The 12,632-nt window shown below is 43.8% G+C and overlaps 1 protein-coding gene across 2 annotated transcripts; it reads left to right on the forward strand.

Moving 5' to 3' along the window:
- Positions 1–2,701: 2,701 nt before the first annotated feature.
- On the forward strand, positions 2,702–10,490 carry LOC143785577 (uncharacterized). Of its 2 annotated transcripts, none has more exons than XM_077274561.1 (3): positions 2,702–2,784; positions 8,756–8,864; positions 9,084–10,490. In XM_077274561.1, exons 2-3 carry the CDS (start codon positions 8,780–8,782, stop codon positions 10,310–10,312), a joined length of 1,314 nt encoding a protein of 437 aa, XP_077130676.1. In that variant the 5' UTR covers positions 2,702–2,784; positions 8,756–8,779; the 3' UTR covers positions 10,313–10,490. The 2 variants fall into 2 exon arrangements, with proteins under 2 accessions (XP_077130676.1, XP_077130675.1); XM_077274560.1 differs by having other exon boundaries at positions 2,713–2,800.
- The last annotated feature ends 2,142 nt before the right edge of the window (positions 10,491–12,632 follow it).

Raw genomic sequence — 12,632 nt, forward strand, 5'->3', positions numbered from 1 at the left:
GAGACCGCTAAGTCATCTGGGTAATTTCGCAAAGCATCACTGGGAACGGAAGCTTCCGGCCGCATCACAAGGAGCGGGACAGCTTCGGTGGACGACGAAGGGTGAGTGTCACGATGGGACTGGCGAGTAAACTGGGACCAGGGGCACCTTTCCTGGCCCTAGCTCTAGGGGGTGCCCTAACTCGCCCTGTTCCCCAGGATACCTCAGATGGCGAGGATGCCGGGGCCTCCGCCCTTGCCCTGTCTCCTGACTGCCGCCCTGCGTCTGGCTCCCTCCCCACCCGGGGAAGAGAGGCGTGTACAACAGTACACCAACCCGACAAACAGGGGAACGAAGACAAGGGTAAAAAGAAAACTCCACTCACACAAAATATGCTCTCACAAATAACAGAGGTAACCACCAGGGTGTGAAGGATGGGGAGAGTAAATAAGGCAGGTAAGGATGAGGAATTTTCCATGCGTACAAACCATACAAATGTCGCACAATAAATTCCTCCAGCTCTCCAAACACCAGCTCCTCACTACTCCAGGTATATCAAGCAAGTGCTATCTCAGACAAAGATCTGACCAGAAGGCCCAGCTTCTATAGGAGAGAGGAGTGGCTAACCTAGCACAGCTGAAAGCAGGAATTTCCACATGGCCTATTAACCCCTGTTCTGCTGAAAGAAAACAAAACACCATTAATACACAGAAGTGCTTCTTCTCAGAGATGAAGCAGGAGTCATCAGACGCCGTGGTCCTCTGGTACTACTCCGTTGCGGCAACTCCGTGACAGTGAGTATATAACTATTTTTTATTTTAATTATTTTTTTCACAGGGATATGGTGCCCACACTGCTGTATACTATGTGGGCTGTGTTATATACTATGTGGGCTGTGCTATATACTACGTGGCCTATGTTATATACTATGTGGGCTGTGTTATTTACTACGTGGCTGCTATATATTACGTGGCTGCTATAACGTGGCTGCTATATACTACGTGACTGCTATATACTACGTGGCTGTCTGTGTTATATACTACATGGTTGTGTTATAAACTACGTGGGCTGTTATATACTACGTAGCTGTGTTATATACTACGTGGGCTGTTATATACTACGTGGCTGTGCTATATACTACGTGGGCTGTGTTATATCCTACTTGCTGCTATATATTACGTCGCTGTGCTACATAGTACGTGGGCTGTGTTATGTACTACGTGCCTGTGCTATATACTACGTGGCTGTGCAATATACTATGTGGCTGCTATATACTACGTGGCGGTGCTATAGACTACGTGGGCTGTTATATACTATGTGGCTGCTATATACTACATTGCTGTGCTATATACTACGTGGCTGTGCTATATACTATGTGGCTGCTATATATTACGTGGCTGTCTGTGTTATATATTATGTAGCTGCTATATATTACGTCGCTGTGCTATATACTATGTGGGCTGTGTTAAATACTACGTGGCTGCTATATACTACATCGCTGTGCTATATACCACGTGCCTGTGCTATATACTACGTGGCTGTGCAATATACTACGTGGCTGTGCTATCTACTGTGTGGGCTGTTATATACTACATCGCAGTGCTATATACTACGTGGCTGCTATATACTACTTGGCTGCTATATATTACGTGGCTGTGCTATATACTAAGCAGCCGGCCGCGACCAATCAGCGATATTGGAGCGGAATTTAACCCCCACTCACAGCGCTAAGTACATACATATTCTAGAATACCCGATGCTTTAGATTCGGGCCACCATCTAGTATACATATAACACATTAGAGCGACATACCACCAGTGGGCTGTCACAAGTGATCCTCCAGTTTGAACCTGTGGTATGTTGCTCTAAAGGGTTATATATTTTTAATACTTATTGTATTTTGTTGTCCTTTCATGGTAATGAACCGGCTATCACCCGATCGCACATATTACAGGATTGCTGTGTATAGCAAAAATTATGGTGTCCTATGAATGAGACCATGGTTTGGCTTTCTTACAGTCATGACAGGTACTGGGATCTTCAGCAGACGCCTGGTTGTTTTGGTGGTAAACCATCGCCGCCTCCTCATCCTACCCTCCTTCTGATGGTGTCCCTCAAGGCTCTGTCCTGGCACCCATACTTTTAATCTGGACCGTTGGTCTAGGACAATTCATAAATGCCACGGCATCCAGTACCATCTATATGCTGATGACATTCAGATCTGCCTCTCCGGCCCTGATGTCACCTCTCTCCTATCCAGATTTCCAGAGTGTCCATCAGCCATAGTCTACTCAGGCTTTGACTACTTCAATATCCTCCTTTGTGGCCTCCCTGCACACACTCTCTGCACCTCTCCGGTCCGTCCTTAGCAGACTACTCCAGTTCTCTCCTCACTACTGTTTTTCTTCTCTGAAAATCCCATCATTGACTCCTAATATCTCAATGTATACAGCTCAAACTACAAACATAGACCTACTCGGACCTGTGAGCAGCCCCCCGAGGAACAGCATGTGGTGCTTGGCAGCCCCCCAAAAGATAGCACACTGTGCCGCCCCCGAAAGACAGCCCTCTGCACTATGCAGTTCCTCAAGAGATAGCACTGCAGTCTTCACACAGTGCAGCAGGAGTCACCACAGCCTGCAGTCAGCAGAGGAGACAGGACGCCTCACAGCTGCTCCCTCCCCTCTACACTCAGCCTGTGGGGTCACATGGGAGGGCGGGGCTACAGGGAGGGGCGGAGCCAGAGTCAACCAGGAAGAAGGAAAGAAAGAATAGAAGGAAGAAAGGAGGAACAACAGACAGGAGGTAAAAGAGAGAGGAGGTAAGAGAGAGACAGGAGGGAAGGGAGAGAGGAGGGAAGAGAGAGAAAGGAGGAAAGAGACAGGTGGGAAGAGAGAGACAGGAGGGAAGGGAGAGAGGAGGGAAGAGAGAGACTGGAGGGAAGAGAGAGACTGGAGGGAAGAGAGAGACTGGAGGGAAGAGAGACAGGAGGGAAGAGAGAGAGACAGGAGGGAAGAGAGAGACTGGAGGGAAGAGAGAGACTGGAGGGAAGAGAGACAGGAGGGAAGAGAGAGAGACAGGAGGGAAGAGAGAGACAGGAGGGAAGAGAGAGACAGGAGGGAAGAGAGAGACTGGAGGGAAGAGAGACAGGAGGGAAGAGAGAGAGACAGGAGGGAAGAGAGAGACTGGAGGGAAGAGAGAGACAGGAGGGAAGAGAGAGAGACAGGAGGGAAGAGAGAGACTGGAGGGAAGAGATAGACTGGAGGGAAGAGAGAGAGACAGGAGGGAAGAGAGAGACAGGAGGGAAGAGAGAGACAGGAGGGAAGAGAGAGACTGGAGGGAAGAGAGACAGGAGGGAAGAGAGAGACAGGAGGGAAGAGAGACAGGAGGGAAGAGAGAGACAGGAGGGAAGAGAGAGACTGGAGGGAAGAGAGACAGGAGGGAAGAGAGAGACAGGAGGGAAGAGAGACAGGAGGGAAGAGAGAGACAGGAGGGAAGGGAGAGACAGGAGGGAAGGGAGAGAGGAGGGAAGAGAGAGAAAGGAGGAAAGAGACAGGTGGGAAGAGAGAGACAGGAGGGAAGGGAGAGAGGAGGGAAGAGAGAGACTGGAGGGAAGAGATAGACTGGAGGGAAGAGAGAGACTGGAGGGAAGAGAGAGACTGGAGGGAAGAGAGAGACAGGAGGGAAGACAGGAGATAAATCTCTGAATGTCGGTGGGATTGTGCTCTGTGATATCACATCTGTTACATTAATGGTTTTTGACCACACGATGCAGAATTATGTGAACAGCAGTTTTTTTCCAACATATTGAATGTCTCTTTGCACCCAGGTCTAGTTCTGTTGCTGTGTATAATCACTGTGTTATCTGTGGTGTTACATGGGACTGCGGGTGACATCTACTACATTATCTGTGGTGTTACATGGGACTGCAGGTGACATCCACTACATTATTTGTACTCAGAGTTATCACTGTGTTATCTATCTGCGGTCATGGACCGACTAGACATCCTTGGCTTCTACCAATAGAATTGCATTGAGAGTCGCCAGATACATTTAGTCAGTACAAGACCACAAGTGTGCGCAATGCATAATATATATATATATATATCAGTGTCATGAATAGAGTGTATTGTGTGTTATTTACCTGTTTGTAATTTTACACTGACAGGCTGAATCCTAAAGGTGTGTAATATAGCCAATGGTAGGGTTTCCTGCTTGACTGATCGAGCGGTCGTGACGTGATCACTCACATGTGATTTGCCAACTTGTGGTCTTTCGCTGAATGACGTCTCCTCCTGATTCTCACATTGGTCTAGTTTTCAATTAAGAGAAGCCGGAGAAGACATCAGCCAGGACATGACCACAAGTTGGCAAATCACACAAGAGCAATCGTGTGATGAGAGCTCAATCCGGCAAGCAGAACAAAATCTTCCCATTGGTTATATCACACACCTTTAGGATTCGGCATGTCAGTGTGCAGAAATACAAACACAGGGGAACCTGTGAGTCTGGGAGAGCAGAGCAGGGAGAAGCCGCAGGGGACCGGCCTCTTCGACTAGTCATCCTGGTCACATGGACGCAGACTTATTGTCATTGTTTTCTTTGAAATGCGGCAACATCAGAGTAAGGGCTCCTACTCACTTGAGCGAGACTCGGATGAGTCTTGCATGTTAATACCCGGCACTGCTGCCGGCACTCAAATCGGAGCATGCGGCCGCATAGGAATACACGCAGCCGCACGCTCCGCTCCCGAGTGCGGGGTGCAGTGCCGGGTGTTGCCGTGCGAGACTCGTCTGAGTCTCGCACAAGTGAGTAGGAGCCCTTAAACATAATCGATCCGATGTCTGATTCATGAATAAATCTACAAGTGGGAAACAGAGCGCACAATAGGGTGATATCCTTTGGAGGGAGAGTAGGAGAGTGTGAGTTACACCTTTTATTTATATATATTCTTCATTCATCTCCTCCTGATTCCTTCATACATGCCCATCTGCATTGTGTCATTCCTTGGGGAAGCTAACTGCCCTGCTCATTTTCTTCTTTCTAGGTTCTTAACATTGTATGGCTTTCTTGTACTGTATATTTTATATGTTTTTTTTATATATTTTTCACTAAAGATGTTCACTCTTGTATTTATGTATGGTCTTAGGCCCCTTTCACACATCAGTTTTTTGCCATCAGTCACAATCCGTCGAATTTTGAAAAAAACGAATCCGGCGACTGGTGCCGCCGGATCCGTTTTTTTCTCAGACTTGTATTAGCGACGGATGGAAAAACAGACAGCGAAGGGTCCGTCGCCGTATATTGTTTGCTCAAATGGAAGCCTATGGGCGCCGGATCCGTCAAATGATGGAATCCGGCAAGGGATTCCATTTTTTTAACTGAGAATGCTTTGATTTTTTCAGCCAAATCCGCTAGTTGGATCCGTCAAAAAAACGAATCAGTCGCATCAGTTTTTCACAATCTGCGATGGATCCGTCGAGCCAACAGATTGTGACTGACGGCAAAAAACTGATGTGTGAAAGGGGCCTAAGTCAGGTTTCTCATGTTGGGGTCTTTATCACATTCTGCATGTGACCTTTATACGTGGGGCCATATTGGTATCATCACAATCCTTAGTGGTGGTACTTTTCGGTGGTTATTCGTGAGCTTCAGTTAAGGTACCGTTACACTAAACGACTTACCAACGATCACGACCAGCGATACGACCTGGCCGTGATCGTTGGTAAGTCGTTGTGTGGTCGCTGGGGAGCTGTCACACAGCTCTCTCCAGCGACCAACGATCAGGGGAACGACTTCGGCATCGTTGAAACTGTCTTCAACGATGTCGAAGTCCCCCTGCAGCACCCGGGTAACCAGGGTAAACATCGGATTACTAAGTGCAGGGCCGCGCTTAGTAACCCGATATTTACCCTGGTTACCATTGTAAAAGTAAAAAAAAAAAAAACACTACATATTCACATTCTGATGTCTGTCACGTCCCCCGCCGGCGTCCACAGGGTAAAACTGCTTTCGGCAAGAGCGCTGCTAATATGATTGCGCTGCTGCTGAGAGCTTCCCTGCACTGAATGTGTCAGCGCCGGCAGTAAAAGCGGTGACGTCACCGCTGTGCTCTGCTATACAGCCGGCGCTGACACAGTCAGTGCAGGGAAGCTCTCGGCAGCAGCGCGTGCATATTAGCAGCGCTCTTGCCGAAAGCAGTTTTAACCCTGTGGACGCCGGGGAACAAGACAGACATCAGAATGTGAGTATGTACTGTTTTTTTTTTTAACTTTTACAATGGTAACCAGGGTAAATATCGGGTTACTAAGCGCGGCCCTGCGCTTAGTAACCCAATATTTACCCTGGTTACAAGTGAACACATCGCTGGATCGGCGTCACACACACCGATCCAGCGATGACAGCGGGTGATCAGCGACCAAAAAAAGGTCCTTATCATTCCCATCAACCAACGATCTCCCAGCAGGGGCCTGATCGTTGGTCGCTGTCACACATAAATGAGATCGTTAGCGGGATCGTTGCTACGTCACCAAAAGCGTGACGTTGCAACGATATCGTTAACGATATCGTTATGTGTGACTCAGCCTTTACACATTAGAGAGTTGTAATGATATTAGACAGACTAGGTGGTCTTGCACTGGATACCCCCAGTCACTTCCACACGTTATGCCAACATCAGCGACTGCGGACATGACAATGGCCTTGTATATAAGAGAGGAGTGTGGGCAGATGGCAAATGTTCATCTACCAATCTCTTTAGTTTAGTCAAGTGTGTCCCAAACTTCAGACCTCCATGAGTCATGTTTTCAGGATTTCCTTAGTATTGCACAGATGGTGGAAATATCATCAAGGCATCTGGAATTCTCTCATCTGTGCAACACTATGGAAAACATGACCGATGGGGGCTGTGAGGACTGGAGTTTAGGAAACACTGGTTTAGACCATACTGAGCTGCATGTAAATATTAAAAAAGAGACAGAACCTCTAACATCACATTTATATCACAAGTCAACACTATAGAAAAAGAAAACAAATTGCTAAATTGCTTCTGACCACACAAAAAAATATGTATCAGTAAATTAGAATATTATCAAAAAGTTAATTTCAGTTCTTCAACAAAACGTGAAACTAATATATTATATAGAGTCATTACAGACAGAGTGATCTATTTCAAGTGATTATTTTTGTTAATGTTGATGATTATGGCTTACAGCCAATAAAAACCCAAAAGTTATTATCTCAGTAAATTAGAATACATTATAACACCTGCTTGAGAAATTATTTTAAAATCTGAACTGTTGGCCAACTGTTCTTTTTGCATCAATTACTGCATCAATGCAGCATGGCATGGAGGTGATCAGCCTGTGGCACTGCTGAGTTATTATGGAAGCATAGGTTGCTTTGATAGCAGCCTTCAGCTCATCTGCATTGTTGGGTCTGGTGTCTCTCATCTTCCTCCTGACAATACCCCATAGGAAGGTTAGGCGAGTTTGCTGGCCAATCTAGCACAGTGATACTGTTGTTTGTAAACCAGGTATTGGTACTTTTGGCAGTGTGGACAGGTAACAAGTCCTGCTAGAGAATGAAATTTCCATCTCCAAAAAGCTTGTCGGCAGAGGGAAGCATGAAGTGCTCTAAAATCTCCTAGTAGACGGCTGTGCTGACTTTGGTCTTGATATAACACAGTGGACCTACACCAGCAGATAACATGGCTCCCCAAACCATCACTGATTGTGGAAACTTCACACTAGACCTCCAGCAGCTTGGATTGTGGCCCCTCCACTCTTCCTCCAGACTCTGGGACCTTGATTTCCAAAATGCAACATTTGCTTTAATCTGAAAACAACACCTTGGACCACTGACAACAGTCCAGTTCTTTTTCTCCTTGGCCCAGGTAAAACGCTTCTGGCGTTGTCTATTGGTCATGAGTAGCTTGACACAAGAAATGCTACACTTGTAGCCCATGTCCTGGATACGTCTGTGTGTGGTGGCTCCTGCAGCAAATCACTCCTTGTGAATCTCCCCAAAATTTTTGAATGGCCTTTTCTTAACAATCCTTTCAAGGCTACAGTTATCCCAGTTACTTGTGCCCCTTTTTCTACCACACTTTTTCCTTCCACTCAACTTTCGATTATTCTACTTGGACACAGCACTCTGTGAACAGTCAGCTTCTTTAGCAATGACCGTTTGTGGCTTACCCTCCTTGCGGTGTGTCAATGACTGCCTTCTGGACATCTGTCATGTCAGCAGTCTTCCCCATGATTGAAATAAACACTTGGAATAGATAACTCTGTTTGTAATCACTTCATATAATATACAAGTTTCACTTTTTGTATTGAAGAACTGAAATAAATGAACTTTTTGATGATATTCTAATTTTTTGAGATACGCTTGTATATCACAAGTGAACATTATAAAAAAAGAAAAATAGCAAAATTGCTTCCGATTCCACTAAAAACTATGTACCCCAAAAATGCAAAATTTCCAAGCAAAACAATTCTTATATGATGGAAAATGTAAAATGTTAGGGCATCCAAAATGTGGAGGCAAAATAATGAAGGAAATTACTGTACCCTGCTCCAGCGACTTTGGCTTCTATCAGTAGGCACCGCTTTACTGACTCTGAGGGCGGCACTGGTGATATAGGAGGTGGTGATTTCGACATCGGTTGGCGGCTCAAGTGCTACATGAGCTTGTAGTGAAAGGGTCCATCTAGAACATTCCACATGAGTTTTCCTTCTGTCTGTGACTTTATTATACAATATTATTTTCACAGTTTTAAAATCCAGGCAAGAATCTCATGAATAATCCACAAGCCATAATGAAGAAAGGAGAAAGTGATGTGCGAGGAGATGAGTGGCGGTGCAAAGAGGAAGTTCTTACAGGTAACCGTCCGTATGAGAAGTTACCACAAAATAAATAAGAGAAGAGTCACATTCTCCTCATTCACCAGACCGGACAATTCTGGATTAGAAGTTTTAGGCCGTAGATTCCCCTATTCCGCTAAAGTACAGTTTATATATATAAATTTGTAATTTTTCTATTTAGATGAATATGATTTTTAAAGTTTTGTTCAAAAATCAAATCACTTTTATTCTCTGCAGATGAGTATAATAGCAGCTCCGAAGGACATCTGATATCTTCGTATTTTAAAGCAGAAGATGATAGCTTCAAACAGGAAACATATGAAAAGCATGGCGACATCTCAGATATATCCTCAGCCCTTCCTAGCAAAGAACTATCTCCTAATTCATTACAGAGTGTTATTCAAAATAAAAGTATTGTAGAAAATAAAAGAACACCCACAACAAAGAAGCCAATTTCATGCTCAGAATGTGAGAAATGTTTAACAGAGAAATCAAAATGTGCAAAGCATTTGAGAACTTATGCAGGAGTTAAGCAGTTTTGTTGCTCAGAATGTGGGAAATGTTTTACTCAAAAATCAAGTCTTGTTGCACATGAGAGAATTCACACAGGAGAGAAGCCATTTTCATGTTCAGAATGTGGAAAATGTTTTACAGATAAATCAACTCTTGTTGTACATCAGAGAAGTCATACAGGAGAGAAGCCATATTCATGCTCAGAATGTGTGAAATGTTTTACTACGAAAACTCAGCTTATTATACATCAGAGAAATCACACAGGAGAGAAACCATTTTTATGTTCAGTATGTGGGAAATGTTTTACAAGTAAATCATTTCTTGTTACACATGTGAGATCCCACAAAGAAGAGAACCCATATACATGTTCAGTATGTGGGAAACGTTGTAATAGGAAATCTCATCTTATTATCCATGAGAGAATTCACACAGGAGAGAAACCATTTTCATGTTTTGAATGTGGAAAATGTTTCCCAGAAAAATCAAGACTTGTTACACATCAGAGAAATCACACAGGAGAGAAGCTATTTCCTTGCTCACAATGTGGGAAATGTTATTCTAATAAATCAAATCTTGCTGAACATGAGAGATGTCACAAACGAGAGAAGACATTTTTATGTTCAGAATGTGGGGAATGTTTTACTGAGAAATGTAATCTTGTTAAACATGAAAGAATTCACACCGGAGAAGAGCAATTTTCATGTTCAGAATGTGGGAAATGTTTTACTAATAAATCTCATCTTATTAGACATAAGAAAATTCACACTGGAGAGAAGCCATTCTCATGTTTAGAATGTGGGAAGTGTTTTAATAACAAATCTCATCTTGTTACACATGAGAGAATTCACACAGGACAGAAGCCATTTTCATGTTCAGAATGTGGGAAATGTTTTACTAGGAGATCACATATTGGTAGACATCAGAGAATTCACAATTGCAATAAGCCATTTTAACCTGTTTGTAACCAAGCCCAATTTTTCAAATCTGACATGTCACTTTGTGTTAATAACAATGGCATTTTTCAACTTAATCCCAGTAACCTGGAAATCATTCTATTTATTTTATAAATAAATATAAATCAATGCCTTTTTGCTTTTATTTATTAAAATGTAATAAAATGTATTGTAAAAATTTGCAATATTCAAACTTTGTTTACCCCCGTAAACAAAATAGTTATACTACATAAAAACTTAATAAATAACATTTACCTTATGTTTTATTATGTCACCATAATTCTTGAAATGCCCTTTTATTTTGTCAGAAGGGTTTTCAATATTTTAGGGCAATTTACAAAATTTATATTCTAGTACGTTTATCTGGACAGCACCACAGGAGGTAGTCTGTCCTTTTTCTATGACAGGACAAAATCACAGAGAGGTTAAAAGGCCTTTCCCACCTCCACCCTCCAGTTTTTTCCTGTCCCCACAGGGGTGTGTCACATGAGAGATTGCTCCCAGAGTGAAGATATCTTGTCAGAATACGAAGGTTTATCCTGAATTGAGATGGATGCTTTCTTAAATGTAACTCTGGTGTTACAAGTGTGGCCCTAATCTGTGGCTCATAACGCCTCTGTGCCTTATAGTGCCTCTGTGCTTCATAGGGCCTCCTAGCACCTCCTAGTGCCTTTGTGCCTCGTAGCGCCTCTTGTCCTCATGCTTCTTAACGCCTTATGCCCTCATGCCTGTCTTCATGCCTCTGGCTTATTACCTTGTGCCTCTGGATTAGTACCTTGGGACTGTGACATCCTGCCTCTGGCTTTGTGCCTCATGCCTCTTGACTTCGGGCCTCGAACTTCACATTTTGGGCTTCTAGCGTCAACTCTGGTTAGAGAGTCCTCAAGTCTCTGGACTCAGATCCAGCCTCCCTTTCCTCACTCTTTTGCAACTTGGCTTAGACAAAGGAGCAACTATGCTCAGCTAGCCCTAGTTTTTTTTTTTTCGGTTTTGGAACAGGAGTCGCAATTCAGCTACTGTCCATGTTCTGTCTAGTCTTGGTGCTAGAGTCAGAACTCTTTCGTAGTTATAGTTGAAGGGAGGCATATCTATCGACTTCATCCTATAATACAACATACTACGGATTGGGAGTAAGAAAAAAATCCCATGAGGTACATGCTAATTTCCTCATGTTAAGGGAAAGGATCCTCTCCGACTCCACATAAAGCAATCGGACCAGTTTATTAGATCAACATCAAAGATATATTACAAATTATGTTTCTAGAATCTATTTATCAAGAAAGCGTTAGAGTATCGTTGTACTTTTATTGTGAATCAACAGTACAGCATCATGTGGCAGAGAGTTCCATACTCTCATTACTCTTACAGTAAAGAATCCATGTCCACTGCTCTTACAGTAAAGAATCCATCGTTCCACTGTCCTCACAGTAGATAATCACCCTCAGTTATTGTAAGAAACCTGCTTTCCTCTAGATATCGAGGATGTTCCCTAGCACAGTTTCAGTCCGGGTGCACAAATATCACTTGAGAAGATCGGATATAACAAATCAGTTAATGATTTCGTTCCTATATATATTTATATGGAATAATTGATGGTAACTGCATGTGTTTAGGTCCCTTTCATAAATTCCACGGTCCAGACGCCCTGTGTCTTTAACATTGGCACCAGAGGAGTGATGATCCACACTTCTCTATCAGGTTCTCTGCTGTTGGTAATGGCAGGAGATGATACCTGACAGACTATTATTATTATTTATTTATATAGCACCATTGATTCCATGGTGCTGTACATGAGAATGGGTTATATACAAGTTACAGATATCACTTACAGTAAACAAACTAACAATGACAGACTGATACAGAGGGGCGAGGACCCTGCCCTTGCGGGCTTACATTCTACAGGATTATGGGGAAGGAGACAGTAGGTTGAGGGTTGAGACTGCATATTTCCTTAGTTTTATAGCATCCAGCCCCTTACTTGATGCCTAAAGAGCTAAGGCTTCAGAATAGATGTCCGTGGTCTCTTGGGTGTGTAATGTAGAAGCACCCAATGCTGTGCCCATATATCCATACACTAAAGGTTATTGGTTTGATCCTCCGGCAATCCAGAGCCTCTGTCCTGCAGGACTCCATGTGCTATGGTAAGCTGGTCTGTAGCCAAGGTTTAGTCTGAGTCAAGGAGGACTAGAGAGAGAACAGTCCTCTTGTGTTATAAAGCACACTGTTACACCCTGTTCTGGCCCCTCCATCATAGGGAGGGTGCAGGAGCAACGAGTATCTACCCTTGCTATTTCCGGTTCTGTTCCTGCTCTGCGCTGTT

The sequence above is a fragment of the Ranitomeya variabilis genome, chromosome 7, assembly GCF_051348905.1.
Source record: "Ranitomeya variabilis isolate aRanVar5 chromosome 7, aRanVar5.hap1, whole genome shotgun sequence".
NCBI lineage: Eukaryota > Metazoa > Chordata > Amphibia > Anura > Dendrobatidae > Ranitomeya > Ranitomeya variabilis.